The 22,296-nt window shown below is 49.2% G+C and overlaps 1 protein-coding gene across 1 annotated transcript in view; it reads left to right on the forward strand.

Moving 5' to 3' along the window:
- Positions 1–22,296, forward strand: part of LOC135544020 (protocadherin-16-like) — a 279,018-nt gene that overhangs the window by 179,201 nt on the left and 77,521 nt on the right. The window contains 5 exon segments of the mRNA XM_064971357.1: positions 4,432–4,620; positions 6,449–6,680; positions 14,873–15,109; positions 19,990–20,453; positions 21,348–21,710. Coding sequence (XP_064827429.1) covers positions 4,432–4,620; positions 6,449–6,680; positions 14,873–15,109; positions 19,990–20,453; positions 21,348–21,710 — 1,485 coding nt within the window.

Genomic DNA, 22,296 nt, shown 5'->3' on the forward strand with positions numbered 1-22,296 from the left:
GTAATGTTGGGTATAGAACCATGTGTAGTCAGTAATGTTGGGTATAGAACCATGTCTCCATGTGTAGTCAGTGATGTTGGGTATATAACCATGTCTCCATGTGTAGTCAGTAATGTTGGGTATAGAACCATGTGTAGTCAGTAATGTTGGGTATAGAACCATGTGTAGTCAGTAATGTTGGGTATAGAACCATGTGTAGTCAGTAATGTTGGGTATAGAACCATGTGTAGTCAGTAATGTTGGGTATAGAACCATGTGTAGTCAGTAATGTTGGGTATAGAACCATGTGTAGTCAGTAATGTTGGGTATAGAACCATGTGTAGTCAGTAATGTTGGGTATAGAACCATGTGTAGTCAGTAATGTTGGGTATAGAACCATGTGTAGTCAGTAATGTTGGGTATAGAACCATGTCTCCATGTGTAGTCAGTGATGTTGGGTATATAACCATGTCTCCATGTGTAGTCAGTAATGTTGGGTATAGAACCATGTGTAGTCAGTAATGTTGGGTATAGAACCATGTGTAGTCAGTAATGTTGGGTATAGAACCATGTGTAGTCAGTAATGTTGGGTATAGAACCATGTGTAGTCAGTAATGTTGGGTATAGAACCATGTGTAGTCAGTAATGTTGGGTATAGAACCATGTGTAGTCAGTAATGTTGGGTATAGAACCATGTGTAGTCAGTAATGTTGGGTATAGAACCATGTGTAGTCAGTAATGTTGGGTATAGAACCATGTGTAGTCAGTAATGTTGGGTATAGAACCATGTGTAGTCAGTAATGTTGGGTATAGAACCATGTCTCCATGTGTAGTCAGTAATGTTGGGTATAGAACCATGTCTAGTCAGTAATGTTGGGTATAGAACCATGTCTAGTCAGTAATGTTGGGTATAGAACCATGTGTAGTCAGTAATGTTGGGTATAGAACCATGTGTAGTCAGTAATGTTGGGTATAGAACCATGTGTAGTCAGTAATGTTGGGTATAGAACCATGTGTAGTCAGTGATGTTGGGTATAGAACCATGTGTAGTCAGTAATGTTGGGTATAGAACCATGTGTAGTCAGTAATGTTGGGTATAGAACCATGTGTAGTCAGTAATGTTGGGTATAGAACCATGTGTAGTCAGTAATGTTGGGTATAGAACCATGTGTAGTCAGTAATGTTGGGTATAGAACCATGTGCCCATGTGTAGTCAGTGATGTTGGGTATATAACCATGTCTCCATGTGTAGTCAGTAATGTTGGGTATAGAACCATGTGTAGTCAGTAATGTTGGGTATAGAACCATGTGTAGTCAGTAATGTTGGGTATAGAACCATGTGTTGTCAGTGATGTTGGGTATAGAACCATGTGTAGTCAGTAATGTTGGGTATAGAACCATGTGTAGTCAGTAATGTTGGGTATAGAACCATGTCTCCATGTGTAGTCGGTCATGTTGGGTATATAACCATGTCTCCATGTCTAGTCAGTAATGTTGGGTATAGAACCATGTGTAGTCAGTAATGTTGGGTATAGAACCATGTGTTTCCTGCCAAATGCTTATATGTGGCATTCATCCAGAGGTTCTGAAACAGTGTTGATTTGACCTAAAGAAGTATTGGGTGTGATGACTTGTGCTCTGTACCACTGTCTAGGTTTTCCAGAGATCCTTTTTGGGGGATTCAGAAATGTCCTGCTTATTCGATCCTGATTCCTGGAATCCTCCAACTGAGATTTCACGAAAACCAGAGCATTTTTGCATCCCCAACTTTGACCGACTTAGAGGAGTTTTACAATAAAACATGGAGAAGAACAGAGGGAAGACAGGAGAGGCACTTAGGAAGAGGGAGGGAGAAAGGGGGGAGATGGATGGACGGTGAGAGGAGCAGTGGCTTGTTTGTGGTGGAAGGGATGATTTAGATGGACTGGACTGACAGAGATCATAGACAAAGATAGGACAGTCTAGTACCCAAAAGCTTGTTTTAGCATTTGCAGAGCCATTGAGGATTTTCACCATTTTGAAGTAGTCAACTTGGTGGGACTTCCGATGGGTTAAGGAAGTATTTATAATTTCATGCAGATCCCAGGAAGGATCAGCCAATGAATTGTACTCGTGAGGAAACATTCCATAACTCCAGGGGGCAGTAAATCACCACCCTTTATACCTGTTCAGACAACACCCTCCAGGGGGCAGTAAATCACCAACCTTGTCTTTATACCTGTTCAGACAACACCCTCCAGGGGGCAGTAAATCACCACCCTTTATACCTGTTCAGACAACACCCTCCAGGTGGCAGTATGCATATTTTCAGTTTATACGAGGTATCAGGGATGTCACTGAGCACATCACAGTCTCTTCTTCGATTGGTTATTTGAGAGTTTCTCTCTGTTAATCGATTGTCTGGCCAGTCAGATATATTCATGGTGTGATCACATCGAGGGGATTTGATGATTGACCCGGACCGGCCCCGGTTGAAGTGGGTTTAGCGCTGATTGCATTAGTTTTGCAACCCGGGGCTGTCTCAACCCGGGCCTCTCCCGGGCCTGTCTCACCCCGGGCCTGTCCCAACCCGGGGCTGTCTCAACCCGGGGCTGTCTCAACCCGGGGCTGTCTCAACCCGGGCCTGTCTCAACCCTGGGCTGTCTCAACCCGGGCCTGTCTCCCGGGCCTGTCTCAACCCGGGGCTGTCTCAACCCGGGGCTGTCTCAACCCGGGGCTGTCTCATCCCGGGCCTGTCTCAACCCTGGGCTGTCTCAACCCGGGCCTGTCTCAACCCTGGGCTGTCTCAACCCGGGGCTGTCTCCCGGGCCTCAGCCAGGTGCCCTCGTTTTGGCCGACGGTAAAGTCGCCTCTAAACAAAAGTGACGCAGGTTAATTAAGCACGTGAATTAATGAGCCGGATTCTGTGTGTTTACGTGCAGAAGTGATTGCTTTTGAAAAACACTTTATCTGCCTTCCCAAATGAAAACGATAGTGAACAAAAATATAAAGCAACATATAAAGTCCCATGTTTCATGAGCTGAAATAAGAAGATAATCCATCCACCTGACAGGTGTGACATATCAAGAAGCTGATTAAACAGCATGATCATTACACAGGTGCACCTTGTGCTGGGGTGCATTTAAAAGGGCCTCTCTAAAATGTGAAGTTTTGACACACAACACAATGTCACAGATGTCTCAAGCATTGAGGGAGCGTGCAATTGGCATGTTGACTGCAGGAATGTCCACCAGAGCTGTTGCTAGGAAATGTAATGTTCATTTATTTACCCATAAGCCACCTCCAACATCATTTTAAAGAATTTAGCAGTACGTCCAAGTGGCCTCACATCCACAGACCAGTCCAGAACCTCCACATCCTGCTTCTTCCCCTGTGGGATCGTCTGAGACCAGCCACCTGGACAGCTGATGAAACTGAGGAGTATTTCTGTCTGTCATAAAGCCCTTTTGTGAGGGAAAAACTCATTCTGATTGGCTGGGTCTGGCCAGTGGGTGGGCTTCCAAGTGGGTGGGACTATGCTGATAAAATCCATAGATTCGAGCCAAATTCATTCATTTCAATTGACTGATTTCATTACATTAAATTTAACTCTTTGAAATTGTTGCATGTTGCATTTTATATTTTCGTTAGATAGAAAATATAAAGTTCAGTTAGAAAATATAAAGTTTAATTAGAAAATATAAAGTTTAGTTAGAACATATAAAGTTTAGTTAGAAAATATAAAGTTTAATTAGAAAATATAAAGTTTAATTAGAAAATATAAAGTTTAGTTAGAAAATATAAAATTTAATTAGAAAAAATAAAGTTTAGTTAGAAAATATAAAGTTTAATTAGAAAATATAAAGTTTAGTTAGAAAATATAAAGTTTAATTAGAAAATATAAAGTTTAGTTAGAACATATAAAGTTTAATTAGAAAATATGATCATCTATTTAATACGCATCATGCTGACAACACGAGCAGCGAAGATGACTGTTGGATTTTGAAAGGTTGTTCCTTCCTCGCTTTTCCCCCGTTCACATCACGGGCCACGGCCCGGTGCACCGGGGGATTTAACTTAATGGAACTACCACGTAGATCTGCAACAGAAATAACTCTCGAGAACCGCTGATGTGGTACTTGTCCCTGGCATCAGATAGTCTAGACATCAGCTTGTGTCACTTTTATCCGTTTTGAAGTGTAATTGGTGAATTGGTGGATGTTTGTGGACTATATATATATATATATTTAAATAGGGTTCCGTTTAGGACTGCACTTTAAATTGCACATAGTTTGGATTATTATAATAATTTTGTATTACTGTGCTCTAGAGACACTATTAACTGAAGATGAGTAAATAACAGTTATTTTAACGTTTCCTCTCTCTCTCTCTCTCTCTCTCTCTCTCTCTCTCTCTCCTCTCTCTCTCTCTCTCTCTCTCTCTCTCTCTCTCTCTTTCTCTCTCTCTCTCTAGGTGACAGCAACAGATGCTGACCGTGGTTCGTTCGGAGCGATATCGTACTCCCTAGGGTCTAGTTCTAGCAGCATGGTACCGGCCCAGTTTACTGTCAACAAGGAGACTGGCCAGCTGTGTTCCAGCACCACACTGGATCGAGAGCAGGGGTCAGGCAACTACGACCTCACCGTGACCGCTACTGATGGGGTGAGTACCTGTCTTCTGTTGTGTTGTCCTTTCCTCCCCCTCCTCTCCTCTCCTCTCCTCTCTTCTCCTCTCCTCTCCTCTCCTCTCCTCTCCTCTCCTCTCCTATCCTATCCTCCCCATCTCCCCATGTCAGACATTACTCACGAGTCCCTCCCAGTTTCTCTCCTAAAACGCTGAGGTCCCCAAGAACACCCTTAATAACTTCCACACTACTCAACCCAACTGTAACACCCCAGGAAGACTAGGTGAACCTGCTCTGCCCACTGTGACCCCCCCCCAGGAAGACTAGGAGAACCTGCTCTGCCCACTGTGACCCCCCCAGGAAGACTAGGAGAACCTGCTCTGCCCACTGTGACCCCCCCAGGAAGACTAGGAGAACCTGCTCTGCCCACTGTGACCCCCCCAGGAAGACTAGGAGAACCTGCTCTGCCCAGTGTAGTCTACACAGCAGTAGTTCTATGGCTAAACAGTAGAGCGGACCCCAGGGTGAACACCCCTGCCTAATCCATCTCCTAACTGGGACTGGCCGTCTCAGCCCACCCACCACTTCGACTATAACAGAAGCCCAGAGTACAGTAGCTTGACCTATGATCTAAACCCACTCTCCACACTGGAGGGAGGGAGGGAGGGAGGGAGGGAGGGAGGGAGGGAGGGAGGGAGGGAGGGAGGGAGGGAGGGAGGGAGGGAGGGAGGGAGGGAGGGAGGGAGGGAGGGAGGGAGGGAGGGAGGGAGGGAGGGAGGGAGGGATGGCTTTTAAACAACCAACAAATCTTAGCTTGTGCTCACACAGAGCGTGGAACACATGGAACACACACAGAGCACAGAACACACAGAGCACGGAACACACAGAGCACAGAACACACACAGAGCACAGAACACACAGAGCACGGAACACACACAGAGCACGGAACACACAGAGCACGGAACACACAGAGCACGGAACATCATGGAACACACACAAATCACGGAACATCACGGAACATCATGGAACATCATGGAACACACACACACTTTATCTTTATGTTTACGTCCAACCCATTCTATTCTGTCTTCTATTCTGTCTTCGACTCTGTCTTCTATTCAATCGTTTATTCAATCTTCTGTTCTGTCTTCTATTCTGTCTTCTATTCATTCTTCTATTCTGTTTTCTGCTCTGTCTTCTATTCTGTCTTCTATTCTGTTTTCTGCTCTGTCTTCTATTCTGTCTTCTATACTGTTTTCCGCTCTGTCTTCTATTCTGTCTTCTATTCTGACTCCAGACACTTAATCACAACAATTTTTCTAATGCTCCCATCTCCCTCTCTCTCTCCCATCTCTCCCATCTCCCCCTCTCTCTCTCCCATCTCTGCCATCTCCCTCTCCCTCTCCCATCTCTCCCCTCTCCTCTCTCTCTCCCATCTCTCCCATCTCCCTCTCTCTCTCTCTCCCATCTCTCCCATCTCCCTCTCCCTCTCCCATCTCTCCCATCTCCCTCTCTCTCTCCCATCTCTCCCATCTCCCCCTCTCTCTCTCCCATCTCTCCCATCTCTCCCCTCTCCCTCTCTCTCTCCCATCTCTCCCATCTCCCTCTCTCTCTCTCCCATCTCTCCCCTCTCCCTCTCCCTCTCCCATCTCTCCCATCTCCCTCTCTCTCTCTCCCATCTCTCCCATCTCCCTCTCTCTCTCTCCCCTTCCCTCTCTCCCCTCCTCTCTCTCTCCCATCTCTCCCATCTCCCTCTCTCTCTCCCCCCTCTCTCTCCCCATCTCTCCCCCTCTCTCTCTCCCCCTCTCTCTCTCCCCCTCTCTCCCTCTCCCCCTCATCTCCCCCCCCTCCTCTCTCTCTCCGTAGGGTGGTCAGAGTGCGGTGACCCGTGTGCGTGTGTATCTGGAAGACGTTAATGACAACCGTCCATCCTTCTATCCGGTGCTCTACACCGTGAGCCTCAGCACCCAGAGCGCCCCCGGAACCTCCGTCACCAAGGTGACGGCCAACGACCCCGACGCTGGTGACAACGGCAGGGTGACCTATCGCACGGTGACGGGAGGAGGCTCCACCTTCTTCACCCTCAACAAGGACACAGGTCTGTGTGTGTGTGTGTGTGTGTGTGTGTGTGTGTGTGTGTGTGTGTGTGTGTGTGTGTGTGTGTGTGTGTGTGTGTGTGTGTGTGTGTGTGTGTGTGTGTGCGTGCGTGCGTGCGTGCGTGCGTGCATGTAATATCATCATTTTCCCTGTAGATAGCAGTGTGCCACTTTCAGATCACTACAGATCACCGTTTAGTGAAGATGACTGACAGCAGAAGTGTTTTAATAAACATTATAATACTTTCCCCTTCAATACAACTCTTTACAGATATGAACTGCTCAGTAATATGTCCTCCCTCTCTCTCTCTCTCTGTCTCTCTCTCTGTCTCTCTCTCTCTCTCTCTCTGTCTCTCTCTCTCTCTCTGTCTCTCTCTCTCTCCCTCTGTCTCTCTCTCTGTCTCTCTCTCTGTCTCTCTCTCTGTCTCTCTCTCTGTCTCTCTCTCTCTCTCTCTCTGTCTCTCTCCCTCTCTCTCTCTCTGTCTCTCTCTCTCTCTCTGTCTCTCTCTCTCTCTCTCTCTCCCTCTCTGTCTCTCTCCCTCTCTCTCTCTCTCTCTCTCTCTCTCTGTCTCTCTCTCTCTCTCTCTCTGTCTCTCTCTCTGTCTCTCTCTCTGTCTCTCTCTCTCTCTCTGTCTCTCTCTCTCTCTCTCTCTCTCTCTCTCTCTGTCTCTCTCTCTCTCTGTCTCTCTCTCTCTGTCTCTCTCTCTCTCTCTCTCTCTCTCTCTCTCTCTCTCTCTCTCTCTCTCTGTCTCTCTCTCTCTCTCTCTCTCTCTCTCTCGCTCTCTCTCAGCCTCTCTCTCTCTCTCTCTCTCTCTCTCTCTCTCTCTCTCTCTCTCTCTCTCTCTCTCTTTCTGTCTCTCTGTCTCTCTGTCTCTCTATCTCTCTCTCTCTCTCTCTCTCTCTCTCAATTCAATTCAATTCAATTCAATTCAATTCAAGGGCTTTATTGGTATGGGAAACATGTGTTAACATTGCCAAAGCAAGTGAGGTAGATAATATATAAAGTGAATATATAAAGTGAAATAAACAATAAAAATTAACAGTAAACGTTACACATACAGAAGTTTCAAAACAATAAAGACATTACAAATGTCATATTATATATATACAGTGTTTTAACAATGTACAAATGGTTAAAGGACACAAGATAAAACAAATATGCATAAATATGGGTTGAATTTACAATGGTGTTTGTTCTTCACTGGTTGCCCTTTTCTCGTGGCAACAGGTCACAAATCTTGCTGCTGTGATGGCACACTATGGAATTTCACCCAGTAGATATGGGAGTTTATCAAAATTGGATTTGTTTTTGAATTCTTTGTGGATCTGAGTAATCTGAGGGAAATATGTCTCTCTAATATGGTCATACATTGGGCAGGAGGTTAGGAAGTGCAGCTCAGTTTCCACCTCATTTTGTGGGCAGTGAGCACATAGCCTGTCTTCTCTTGAGAGCCATGTCTGCCTACGGCGGCCTTTCTCAATAGCAAGGCTATGCTCACTGAGTCTGTACATAGTCAAAGCTTTCCTTCATTTTTGGTCAGTCACAGTGGTCAGGTATTCTGCCGCTGTGTACTCTCTGTTTAGGGCCAAATAGCATTCTAGTTTGCTCTGTTTTTTGTTAATTCTTTCCATTGTGTCAAGTAATTATATTTTTGTTTTGGTTGGGTCTAATTGTGCTGCTGTCCTGGGGCTCTGTAGGGTGTGTTTGTGTTTGTGAACAGATCCCCAGGACCAGCTTGCTTCGGGGACTCTTCTCCAGGTTCATCTCTCTGTAGGTGATGGCTTTGTTGTGGAAGGTTTGGGAATCGCTTCCTTTTAGGTGGTTATAGAATTTAACGGCTCTTTTCTGGATTTTGATAATTAGTGGGTATCGGCCTAATTCTGCTCTCCATGCATTATTTGGTGTTCTACATTGTACATGAAGGATATTTTTGCAGAATTCTGCGTGCAGAGTCTCAATTTGGTGTTTGTCCCATTTTGTGACGTCTTGGATGGTGAGCGGACCCCAGACCTCACAACCACAATGTGCAATGGGCTCTTTGACTGATTCAAGTAATTTTAGCCAAATCCTAATTGGTATGTTGAAATTTATGTTCCTTTTGATGGCATAGAATGCCTTTCTTGTCTTGTCTCTCAGATCTTTCACAGCTTTGTGGAAGTTACCTGTGGCGCTGATGTTTAGGCCAAGGTATGTATAGTTTTTTGTGTGCTCTAGGGCAACAGTGTCTAGATGGAATTTGTATTTGTGGTCCTGGTGACTGGACTTTTTTTGGAACACCATAATTTTGGACTTACTGAGATTTACTGTCAGGGCCCAGGTCTGACAGAATCTGTGCATAAGATCTAGGTGCTGCTGTAGGCTCTCCTTGGTTGGTGACAGAAGCACCAGATCATCAGCAAACAGCAGACATTTGATTTCGGATTCTAGTACGGTGAGGCCGGGTGCTGCAGACTTTTCTAGTGCCCGCGCCAATTTGTTGATATATATGTTGAAGAGGGTGGGGCTTAAGCTTCATCCCTGCCTAACCCCACGACCCTGTGTGAAGAAATGTGTGTGTCTTTTGCCAATTTTAACCGCACACTTGTTGTTTGTGTACATGGATTTTATAATGTCGTATGTTTTACCCCCAACACCACTTTCCATCAGTTTGTATAGCAGACCCTCATGCCAAATTGAGTCGAAGCTTTTTTGAAATCAACAAAGCATGAGAAGACTTTGCCTTTGTTTTGGTTTGTTTGGTTGTCAATTAGGGTGTGCAGGGTGAATACATGGTCTGTTGTACGGTAATTTGGTAAAAAGCCAATTTGACATTTTCTCAGTACATTGTTTTCACTGAGGAAATTTACGAGTCTGCTGTTAATGATAATGCAGAGGATTTTCCCAAGGTTACTGTTGACGCATATTCCACAGTATTTATAGGGGTCAAATTTGTCTCCACTTTTGTGGATTGGGGTGATCACTCCTTGGTTCCAAATATTGGGGAAGATGCCAGAGCTAAGGATGATGTTAAAGAGTTTTAGTATAGCCAATTGGAATTTGTTGTCTGTATATTTGATCATTTCATTGAGGATACCATCAACACCACAGGCCTTTTTGGGTTGGAGGGTTTTTATTTTGTCCTGTGACTCATTCAATGTAATTGGAGAATCCAGTGGGTGCTGGTAGTCTTTAATAGTTGATTCTAAGATCTGTATTTGATCATATATATGTTTTTGCTCTTTTTTCTTTGTTATAGAGCCAAAAAGATTGGAGAAGTGGTTTACCCATACATCTCCATTTTGGATAGATAATTCTTCGTGTTGTTGTTTGTTTAGTGTTTTCCAATTTCCCAGAAGTTGTTAGAGTCTATGGATTCTTCAATTACATTGAGCTGATTTCTGACGTGCTGTTCCTTCTTTTTCCGGAGTGTATGTCTGTATTGTTTTAGTGATTCACCATAGTGAAAGCGTAGACTCAGGTTTTCCGGGTCTCTATGTTTTTGGTTGGACAGTTTCTCAATTTCTTTCTTATATTTTTGCATTCTTCATCAAACCATTTGTCATTATTGTTAATTATCTTCGGTTTTCTATTTGAGATTTTTAGATTTGATAGGGAAGATGAGAGGTCAAATATATTGTTAAGATTTTCTACTGCCAAGTTTACACCTTCACTATTACAGTGGAATGTTTTACCCAGGAAATTGTCTAAAGGGGATTGAATTTGTTGTTGCCTAATTGTTTTTTGTTAGGTTTCCAAACTGCATTCCTTCTATCTATAGCATTTCTTAATGTTACTCAGTTCCTTTGGCTTTGATGCCTCATGATTGAGTGTTGCTCTGTTCAAGTTGACTGTGATTTTGCTGTGGTCTGATAGGGGTGTCAGTGAGCTGACTGTGAACGCTCTGAGAGACTCTGGGTTGAGGTCAGTGATAAAGTAGTCTACAGTACTACTGCCAAGAGATGAGCTATAGGTGTACCTACCATAGGAGTCCCCTCGAAGCCTACCATTGACTATGTACATACCCAGCGTGCGACAGAGCTGCAGGAGTTGTGACCCGTTTTTGTTGGTTATGTTGTCATAGTTGTGCCTAGGAGGGCATACGGGGGAGGGAATGCTGTCACCTCCAGGCAGGTGTTTGACCCCCTGTGTGCTGAGGGTGTCAGGTTCTTGTCCGGTTCTGGCATTTAGGTCGCCACAGACTAGTACATGTCCCTGGGCCTGGAAATGATTGATTTCCCCCTCCAGGATGGAGAAGCTATCTTCATTAAAATATGGGGATTCTAGTGGGGGGATATAGCTAGCACACAGGAGGACATTTTTCTCTGTTAGGATAATTTCCTTTTGAATTTCTAGCCAAATGTAGAATGTTCTTGTTTTGATTAATTTAATGGAGTGAGTTAGGTCTGCTCTATACTAAATTAGCATACCCCCTGAGTCCCTTCCCTGTTTCACACCTGGTAGTTTGGTGGATGGGACTACCAGCTCTCTGTAACCGAGAGGGCAACCAGTGGGTCCGTCTCCTCTATACCATGTTTCTTGCAGGATGACAATGTCTATATTACCGATTTCTTTGGTGAAGTCCGGGTTCCTGCTCTTTAGGCCAGAGGCAGATGACCTCAGGCCTTGGATATTCCAGGATGATATAGTGAAGGCTTTTTGTTCCATAAAGTGTCCAATGTTGTTGGTTGTGGTATGGCCTCAGGCCAGTAAGTGTGAGCAGAGCCTGCTGAGGATCTGGTACATGCCATTGGCTTGGGCGAGTGTGAGAGTGGGGGTTGGGACTGTTTGCCCGCTCACTACCTGGGCGTATGTGTGGCTTCCATGTTGAGGCCCTCTTAGCGGGGGTGGGGTGCATGGGGTGGGCAGGAGTGGCATAGGTCTGATCTGAGGGGGCCTAAATGGGGTGTGGGCATGGTTGACGTGGGGGGGTGTTGATTGGTTGGGGTGGGGGTGTGGATGTGTCTGGGTGTGCTGTGGTCTGGATGTAATTCCTCTTGGCGTAGGTCCTCTATGTGTAGTTCCAGGGGGGGGGTCCTGTAGGTCTGGGAGGGTGTCTCGCTGGTCTGGATGGGGTGTCTATTGATCTGTTGCTCCTGTGTGAAGTGTTGGGGATACGTTTGAGAGCGATGTCCTTTAGAGTTCGGGCAAAGGTGAGCACTGCTGCCTTGTAGAGGTAGACCTGGTCATAGAGGCTGTTCAAGTCCAGGGTGGAGTGGTGGGCCAGGAAAACATTTGGTTTTGAGGCACAGTCATGGGAAATACTTGCGTTTACCCGCTGTATTGTGGCAGGGTGGAAGTCTTTTCGTGGCAGCAGGGTGGAGCTAACCACTTGTGCGTTGGGGAAAGAAGAAGAAGCCTTTTCAATCACTCCCTTTCCTGCTGTGCTCTCAGGTCGTTTGTGCCTGTGTGTATTATTATGTGGCTGGATGAGCCTAGTTGGTCCTTAGACAGAAGGTTGAGGGCGCGCTGGGTGTTTGGACACCATAGTTTAGACACACTGTGTTTGGGAAAAAGTTTTTTTTCTTCTATATATTTTCCATTTGAGTCTATAAGTAGTGTGTCTTGTGTTTGTCCTCAGTGGGTGGGGGGGTGGGGGTTGTCAGAAGGGCTATCAGGGTGGCTGACAGGGGAGGTGCTCAGAGGAGGTGAGAGCCGCTGGGCTTGGGGTTCTTCATTTGTCTTTTCTGCTGTGATGTCGACTCTATGGTCTATGATCTGTTGTGGACTGTTCTGCTGGCTTCTCTGTGGTGGTGGCCACCTCTCTAGTGGGTTGTTCTCTGTCACACGCCGTCCCCCTCAACCTCTCCTCCGTCCCCCTCACGCTCTCCTCCATCTCCCTCAACCTCTCATCCACCAGCAGTCTGATCCTCTCCTCTAGTGCCCTGTTCTTCTCCTGATCCTGCTCTTTCTCCTGTTGAAGTTGTCTCACCACTGTCCAGAGTGCAGATATGTCTTTCTCCACCTCCAGCTCTCCGGGTTTGGTTAAGGGGGTGTTGTTGTGCTGGACTGTTGTCTGGGTCTGTACTGACTGAAGTGTAATCACCTGCTGTTCCAGCTCCACCTGCCTTACCTCCAGCTGGGTGAATGTATCCTTCATTTCAATGAGGGAGTAGTAATCTGTGGTGGGAGGTTGACTCTCCGCTGGGGGTGGCTCGTCTGTGCGGTTACATAATGGTCTGACCCGCTCGGTGTGGGGGTATCTTTATCAAGGGAGAGCTTCTCCTGCTGGGCTGATTCTTTAATTTGGTGAAAGTCCAGCTGAAACTGTTTGGGGTTACCCTGTACAAGTACTGTTCCGGACTTATAGAGGTTTATATTAGCTGACTCAGAGTCCTCGTTGTCAAGTATTCTGAGTTTCCATCCCTCGTTAACCCCCCCTTTCTTAACAAAGGGGTAGTGTGCTAATGTGGGTTAATGCCAGGGGATGGTTTGTGTGGAAGATAAGGTTGCTGATGTTCCCATTTTTGTAATAGTCAGCAAAAAGTGTCTCTTGATTTTCCATAAGGAGCTTCATTTTGTAATCTTTTCTTGCCTTATCATTCTTTACATGCACAGGGTACTGTATTTTAATTACCTCTGAACAGCGGGAGGGGCTTCTAAGGCCTCTCCATTTGGTTGGGGTAGACTGTGTGACTCTCCTGCCATTGTTGGGCTAATGGGCTTTGACACCTCTCACTTGACACGTCAGTGCTAGTTGAAGCTGTATCAAGCTTGGCAGAATTATGTTAGAATTCAGTCCTTATAAAGTTATGTTGTGTATTTTTCTTCTTGGCTTTTGGAAATAAAATATAGTTTCAGACTAAACATTACTCACTCAGTTCCAGGTTGGATGGTGTTTTCAGGTTTGTGTTGTTTTCCATAGAATTTGCTGTATAGAGTAATAATCCTTGTGAACCTTCCAGGTGATTCCGTAATTCCGTCCAAAATCAGGTTGTAGGTTTTAACCTGTTGAAACTCCCCATCCCGGATCCGGGATCGTGACTAAAGCCTCAGGCTCATTAGCATAACGCAACGTTAACGATTTCTGAAAATCGCAAATAAAATGAAAATAATGCGCCTGCTCTCAAGCTTAGCCTTTTCTTAACAACACTGTCATCTCAGATTTTCAAAATATGCTTTTGAACCATAGCAATTGACTAATTTGTGTAAGAGTATGCTAAGCTAGCTTAGCATTTTGAGTAGCATTTAGCACGCAACATTTTCACAAAAACCAGATAACCAAATAAAATCATTTACCTTTGAAGAGCTTCGGATGTTTTCAATGAGGAGACTCTCAGTTACATACCAAATGCGCAGTTTTTCCTGAAAGCGTCTGTGTGTAGGAGAAATCGCTCCGTTTTGTACATCACATTTGGCTACCAAAACTAACCGAAAATTCAGTCACCTACAACGTCAAACTTTTTCCGAATTAACTCCATAATATCGACCGAAACATGGCAAACGTTGTTTGGAATCAATCCTCAAGGTGTTTTTTCACATATCTCTTCATTGATATATCGTTTGTGGAAGCCTGCACTCTTCTCTAAATTCCATGGAAAAATACTTGCAGCTGACTTTTGCGCACCAATTTCGGCGCAGGACACCGGGCGGACACCTGGTAAATGTGGTCTCTTATGGTCAATCTTCCAATGATATGCCTACAAATACGTCACAATGCTGCAGACACCTTGGGGAAACGACAGAAAGGGCAGACTTACTCCTCTCGCATTCACAGCCATATAAGGAGACAATGGAAAACAGAGCCTCAAAAATCCTGCTCATTTCCTGGATGCCGTCTCATCTTGGTTTTGCCTGAAGCTCACGTTCTAGGGCACGCACAGAAAATATCTTTGCAGTTCTGGAAACGTCAGAGTGTTTTCTTTCCAAAGCTACCAATTATATGCATGGTCGAGCATCTTTTTGTGACAAAATATCTTGTTTAAAACGGGAACGTTTTTCATCCAAAAATGAAATTGCGCCCCTAGAGTTTCAACAGGTTAAGTTTTGATTTGAAGTAGGGGTTATGTTGTAGAGGGTAGAATCCAGTATGTGTTCCTGACAAAAAATCCAAGTTTATCTAACTATATTTTTTAAGAAAATGCTGAAAAATGCAGAAGCTCATCTGATCCTGACCTCTGCTCTCCTCTCTCTCTCTCTCTCTCTCTCTCTCTCTCTCCCTCTCTCTCTCTCTCTCTCTCTCTCTCTCTCTCTCTCTCTCTCTCTCTCTCTCTCCAGGTGTGATCTCTCTCGCGCGGTCGCTTCACGGTAAGGCCAACACCCTGGTCTCCATGGTGATCTCGGCGCAGGATGGCGGTGGTCTGACGGCGCCGTTGAACGCCCGTGTCAACGTGAGCGTGGTCGGGGGCTCTGTGGCGCTCCCTCTGTTTGAACAGGCTCAGTACTACTTCACTGTGTCTGAGGAGGTCCTCAGGGGCACCGAGGTGGGCAAGGTCCACGCTGCCATCAAGACCGGTGAGTTTTAGCAGTTCCAAGTCTCTGCTCTTCTGATTCTTCTGCTCTTCTGATTCTTCTGCTCTTCTGATTCTTCTGCTCTTCTGATTCTTCTGCTCTTCTGATTCTTCTGATTCTTCTGATTCTTCTGCTCTTCTGATTCTTCTGCTCTTCTGATTCTTCTGCTCTTCTGATTCTTCTGCTCTTCTGATTCTTCTGCTCTTCTGCTGTTCTGATTCTTCTGCTCTTCTGAATCTTCTTCTGCTCTTCTGATTCTTCTGCGCTTCTGCTCTTCTGATTCTCCTGCTCTTCTGATTCTTCTGCTCTTCTGATTCTTCTGCTCTTCTGATTCTTCTTCTGCTCTTCTGATTCTTCTGCTCTTCTGATTCTTCTGCTCTTCTGCTCTTCTGATTCTTCTGCTCTTCTGATTCTTCTGCTCTTCTGATTCTTCTTCTGCTCTTCTGATTCTTCTGCTCTTCTGATTCTTCTGCTCTTCTGCTCTTCTGATTCTTCTTCTGCTCTTCTGATTCTTCTGCTCTTCTGATTCTTCTGCTCTTCTGCTCTTCTGATTCTTCTGCTCTTCTGCTCTTCTGATTCTTCTGCTCTTCTGATTCTTCTGCTCTTCTGATTCTTCTGCTCTTCTGCTCTTCTGATTCTTCTGCTCTTCTGCTGTTCTGATTCTTCTGCTCTTCTGAATCTTCTTCTGCTCTTCTGATTCTTCTGCGCTTCTGCTCTTCTGATTCTCCTGCTCTTCTGATTTGTCTCTCTGTCAGTTGAGGGTCTGTTGATCTATCGGTTTATTTTCTTCATTAAATGTAATGGTGGAAGTCAACTACACAACTTTCTAACTCCTAACATCACAATAAACGATCGTCTTTCCTCTGTAGTTGTTTGTCCTGCCAACGTCACGGTGAGCACACTGAACGATGTGTCACAGACAGCGGTCACACACACTGAACGACGTGACAAAGACAGAGGTCACACAGACTGAACGACGTGACACAGACAGCGGTCACACACACTGCTAGATTCTTCACTTGACCGTTGACACGTTGTCCCTCTAAAACAATAGATTTCTCCGTACAACGTTGTCTCTCTGAAACAATGAAGTGATGATGTGATTAGATGTAATGGAGCTACAACGAGCTGTGGCTCAAAGCCTCGAATGACATTGCTTGTGAACTTCAGAGCTGTAACAGTTTGACACTTTGACTTTGGTTATAAAGGGAAGTATAAACTCACACTAGTGGTCATGACCTCTGCTGGAGACTCTACACATTCTGGGTAATGTGAAAAAACGTCATTATCTCACAGGCTTCCTCTCCGGCCAGCTCTCATTGGCTAATACTGAACAATCTTCTCGGAAAAAAATTTTTTAATGTCGCATGTGTCACACTACAAGAGAATGTCAGATTTTGTTGCCGATTTAAAATCAAACGTTTGAAGATATCAGAACGTCTGGGAAGGCTCACAGACTGGATCGGTAGCGACCTTCGGTAACGGCCCACGCGCCCCTGAGTAGTCAGCGACATGGGAATTTAGTCTGGGACAGTTCAACCGTGTAACGTACACGCGCGGGCTTACGCAGTTGACTTTACTGTTGTTCTGCCTCTGACTAAGTCCCGGGCTTTTATAGTATAGCCTTGGACAATGGGTCCAGTCTTACTCGAGCTAAATCGGTTGGCTACAGGGGTTCTCAGACAATGACACATATTGGCTGTGAGTTATGCACACCTCACTATTTGTAGAAGACATTCATTGGAGTCTTGGTGTCGTCAGAGAATAGTTACCCTGATGTCCTCAGCTCACCTTACGGGTTCTGGTCCGAAATAGAGGGCCGTTTGGAAACCAATCTTAAAACGCCATCTCTACTCCTTTCTCACCTCTCGGTTGGCTGATTTAATATGGATTATTTTCCACAAAGAACTAGAGTTGTGTTTTTTTTCCTGGTATGAACGACTGCAGAATGATTTCTATTAGAGGTGGTTTTGAGTAAGAGTCAAGAGAGAAGTGCTCTCATCTGGAGTGGACTTGAGGAACCCTTATTCCATCTGAAGAACCCTTATTCCATCTGAAGAACCCTTATTCCATCTGAAGAACCCTTATTCCATCTGAAGAACCCTTATTCCATCTGAAGTACCCTTATTCCATCTGAAGAACCCGTATTCCATCTGAAGTACCCGTATTCCATCTGAAGAACCCTTATTCCATCTGAAGTACCCGTATTCCATCTGAAGAACCCTTATTCCATCTGAAGAACTCTTATTCCATCTGAAGAACCTTTATTCCATCTGAAGAACCCTTATTCCATCTGAAGAACCTTTATTCCATCTGAAGAACCCTTATTCCATCTGAAGAACCTTTATTCCATCTGAAGAACCCTTATTCCATCTGAAGAACCCTTATTCCATTTGAAGAACCCTTATTCCATCTGAAGAACCCTTATTCCATCCGAAGAACCCTTATTCCCATCCAAAGTACCCTTATTCCCCCTCCACTCTTAACTGTTTTATATCTACTGTCATTGAGTCTATTGCTTGATGAGGATCCACATCAGATTTGGTAGAAGCAGCAACTACTCTTCCTGGGATTCACACAAAACACAAAACATAACAAACAAACACTGACCCACCAATAGACAAGGACTGTCAAACACATTCAGAATACAACCGTAAAACAAACAATATATCCACTTACATCATTGCTCTTTTTCAGTACAGGAGTTGATGTGGACATTTTGGAATTGACTGTGATTGATGCTCTGTTTGTATTATAGACTATTTAATGACTTCTCTGTTTCAAATGGGGTTAACCATTATGTCCCTCCCTCCCTCCCTCCCTCCCTCCCTCCCTCCCTCCCTCCCTCCCTCCCTCCCACCCTCCCTCCCTCCCTCCCTCCCTCCCTCCCTCCCTCCCTCCCTCCCTCCCTCCCTCCCTGCCTCCCTCCCTCCCTCCCTCCCTCCCTCCCTCCCACCCTCCCTCCCTCCCTCCCTCCCCCCTCCCTCCCTCCCTCCATCCATCCCTCCCTCCCTCCCTCCCACCCTCCCTCCCACCCTCCCTCCCTCCCTCCCTCCCTCCCTCCCTCCCTCTCTGCCTCCCTCCCTCCCTCCCTCCCTCCCACCCCCCCCTCCCTCCCTCCCTCCCTCCCTCCCTCCCTCCGTCCCTCCCTCCCTCCCTCCCTCCCACCCTCCCTCCCTCCCTCCCTCCCTCCCTCCCTCCCACCCTCCCTCCCTCCCTCCCTCCCTCTCTGCCTCCCTCCCTCCCTCCCACCCTCCATCCCTCCCTCCATCCCTCCCTCCCTCCCTCCCTCCCTCCCACCCTCCATCCCTCCCTCCCTCCCTCCATCTCTGCCTCCCTCCCTCCCTCTCTGCCTCCCTCCCTCCCTCCCTCCCACCCTCCCTCCCACCCTCCCTCCCTCCCTCTCTGCCTCCCTCCCTCCCTCCCACCCCCTCCCTCCCTCCCTCCCTCCCTCCCTCCCTCCCTCCCTCCCTCCCTCCCTCCCTCCCTCCCACCCTCCCTCCCTCCCTCCCTCCCTCCCTCCCTCCCTCCCTCCCTCCCTCCCTCCCTCCCACCCTCCCTCCCACCCCCCCCCTCCCTCCCTCCCTCCCTCCCTCCCTCCTCCCTCCCTCCCTCCCTCCCTCCCTCCCTCCCTCCCTCTCTGCCTCCCTCCCTCCCTCTCTGCCTCCCTCCCTCCCTCCCCTCCTTCCCACCCTCCCTCCCTCCCTCCCTCCCTCCCTCCCTCCCTCCCACCCTCCCTCCCTCCCTCCCTCCCTCCCTCCCTCTCTGCCTCCCTCCCTCCCTCTCTGCCTCCCTCCCTCCTCCCACCCTCCCTCCCACCCTCCCTCCCTCCCTCTCTGCCTCCCTCCCTCCCTCCCACCCTCCCTCCCACCCTCCCTCCCTCCCTTCCTCCCTCCCTTCCTCCCTCCCTCCCTCCCTCCCTCCCTCCCCCCCTCCCTCCCTCCCTCCCTCCCTCCCTCCCTCCCTCCCTCCCTCCTCTTCCCCTCCCTCCCTCCCTCCTCCCTCTCTCCCTCCCTCCCTCCCTCCCTCCCTCCCTCCCTCTCTCCCTCCCTCCTCCCTCCCTCCCTCCCTCCCTCCCTCCCTCCCTCCCTCCCTGCCTCCCTCCCTCCCTCCCTCCTTCCCACCCCTCCCCTCCCTCCCACCCTCCCTCCCTCCCTCCCTCCCTCCCTCCCTGCCTCCCTCCCTCCCTCCCTCCCTCCCTCCCTCCCTCCCTCCCTCCTTCCCACCCTCCCTCCCCACCCTCCCTCCCTCCCTCCCCCTCCCTCCCTGCCTCCCTCCCTCCCTCCCTCCCTCCCTCCCTCCCTCCTTCCCACCCTCCCTCCCTCCCTCCCCCTCCCTCCCTCCCTCCCCCTCCCACCCTCCCTCCCACCCTCCCTCCCTCCCTCCCTTCCTCCCTCCCTCCCTCCCTCCCTCCCTCCCTCCCCCCTGCCTCCCTCCCTCCCTCCCTCCCTCCTTCCCACCCTCCCTCCCTCCCCCTCCCTCCCTCCCTCCCTCCCTCCCTCCCTCCCTCCCTCCCTCCCTCCCTCCCTTCCTCCCTCCCTCCCCCTCCCCTCCCTCCCTCCCTCCCTCCTTCCCACCCTCCCTCCCACCCTCCCCCCTCCCTCCCTCCCTCCCTCCCTCCCTCCCTCCCTCCCTCCCTCCCTCCCCTCCCTCCCTCCCACCCTCCCTCCCTCCCACCCTCCCTCCCTCCCTCCCTCCCTCCCTTCCTTCCTCCCTCCCTCCCTCCCTCCCTCCCTCCCTCCCTCCCTGCCTCCCTCCCTCCCTCCCTCCCTCCCTCCCTCCCTCCTTCCCACCCTCCCTCCCACCCTCCCTCCCTCCCTCCCTCCCACCCTCCCTCCCTCCCTCCCTCCCTCCCTCCCTCCCTCCCTCCCTCCCTCTCTCAGGTCCTTCTCAGAACATCTTCTATTCCATCTCATCCGGTGACCCAGATGGTTATTTCACCATGGTCTCTACCTCCGGGGCGCTCCGTTCCTCTGTCCCTCTGGACCACGAGGCCTGTCCCAGTCTCGACCTGGAAGTCCTGGCTCGCTACGGCTCTCCGCCCGCCTACGGAACCACACGTGTACGCATCACCATCTCAGACGTCAATGACAACGCTCCCTCCTTCCTTCCCTCCTCCTCCGAATCCCTCCTTCTCCCGGAGGTGACTAAAATGGGAACGGTGGTGTACCGGGTTCAGGCCACTGACCGGGACTCTGGTCCAAACGGTCAGTTGAGTTTTGACCTGGTCTCGATCGGCACGGAGGGCAGTAGCGGTCAAAGGATGTTTGGCGTGGACCGGGGAAGCGGGGAGCTGAAGCTGATTGGTGGACTGAACTACGAAAGTGTTCCGCGCTACGACCTACAGGTTAGGGAGGATTTAAAATAATTTAAAATTAAATTTAGATCAAATAGTAAAATAAACTCCCTAATAAAGTTTTTCTTTGAAGAATGTACCAATAGGGCCATCATATGTACTTGTCTATATTAAATTAGATTACTCATTGATCTTCTCTCTCCCTCCTCCCTCCCTGCCCCCCTCCTCCCTCCCTCCCTGCCACCCGCCCCCTCCTCCCTCCCTGCCACCCTGCCCCCTCCTCCCTCCCTGCCCCCTCCTCCCTCCCTGACCCCCTCCTCCCTTCTTGCCCCCTCCTCCCTCCCTCCCTGCCCCCCCTCCCTCCCTGCCACCCTGCCCCCTCCTCCCTCCCTGCCCCCTCCTCCCTCCCTCCCTGCCCCCCTCCCTGCCACCCTGCCCCCCTCCTCCCTCCCTGCCCCCCCCTCCTCCCTCCCTGCCCCCTCCTCCCTCCCTGCCCCCCTCCTCCCTCCCTGCCCCCCTCCTCCCTCCCTGCCCCCTCCTCCCTTCTTGCCCCCCTCCTCCCTCCCTCCCTCCCTCCTCCCTGCCCCCTCCTCCCTCCCTGGCCCCCCTCCCTCTCTGATACCCTGCCCCCTCCTCCCTCCCTGCCCCCTCCTCCCTTCTTGCCCCCCTCCTCCCTTCTTGCCCCCCCTCCTCCCTCCCTGCCACCCTGTCCCCCTCCTCCCTTCTTGCCCCCTCCTCCCTCCCTCCCTGCCCCCTCCTCCCTTCTTGCCCCCTCCTCCCTCCCTGACCCCCTCCTCCCTTCTTGCCCCCCCTCCTCCCTCCCTCCCTCCCTCCCTGCCCCCTCCTCCCTCCCTGCCCCCCCCCTCCCTCTCCCTGCCACCCTGCCCCCTCCTCCCTCCCTGCCCCCTCCTCCCTCCCTCCCTGCCTCCCTCCCCCTCCTCCCAGGTGGTAGCTAAAGATGGTGGAGCCCCCCAGCTCAGCTCTACCTTCACGTTAGTTGTGCATGTCCAGGCTCAGGATGCGCAGGGCCCCGCTTTCGACACGCTAACGTACCGCGTGGAGCTACAGGAGAACACGCCTCTAAACACACGCATCCTACAGGTCCGCGCCCTTAACAGAGAGGCTGCGGTGAACGGCGGAGGCTCCTCCTCTTCCTCGGTGTCGTACAGACTGCATCCGGACGGTGACGCGGCAGGGTTCGGGGTCGCCCCAGATAGTGGGTGGTTGTTCGTTCGTAGCTCTCTGGACCGGGAGGCTAAGGACATGTATCTACTGACGGTGGTGGCAACCTCTGGACCGGGAGGGCAGGTGAGGAACACAGCAGTTTAGGGCAGACGATCACTCTTATTTTACCTTCATGTGGACTTGTGGTTTACCTTGGGGCGGCAGGGTAGCCTAGTGGTTAGAGTGTAGAGGCGGCAGGGTAGCCTAGTGGTTAGAGTGTAGAGGCGGCAGGTAGCCTAGTGGTTAGAGTGTAGAGGTGGCAGGGTAGCCTAGTGGTTAGAGTGTAGAGGTGGCAGGTAGCCTAGTGGTTAGAGGGTAGAGGCGGCAGGGTAGCCTAGTGGTTAGAGTGTAGGGGCGGCAGGGTAGCCTAGTGGTTAGAGTGTAGAGGCGGCAGGGTAGCCTAGTGGTTAGAGCGTAGAGGCGGCAGGGTAGCCTAGTGGTTAGAGTGTAGAGGTGGCAGGGTAGCCTAGTGGTTAGAGCGTAGAGGCGGCAGGGTAGCCTAGTGGTTAGAGTGTAGAGGTGGCAGGGTAGCCTAGTGGTTAGAGCATAGAGGCGGAAGGGTAGCCTAGTGGTTAGAGCGGAGGGACGGCAGGTAGCCTAGTGGTTTATCTTCATGTGGACTTGTGATTTACCTTCATGTAGCCTAGTGGTTTACCTTCATGTTGACTTG

The sequence above is a fragment of the Oncorhynchus masou genome, chromosome 8 (genome assembly GCF_036934945.1).
Source record: "Oncorhynchus masou masou isolate Uvic2021 chromosome 8, UVic_Omas_1.1, whole genome shotgun sequence".
In the NCBI taxonomy this organism is placed as follows: Eukaryota; Metazoa; Chordata; class Actinopteri; order Salmoniformes; family Salmonidae; genus Oncorhynchus; species Oncorhynchus masou.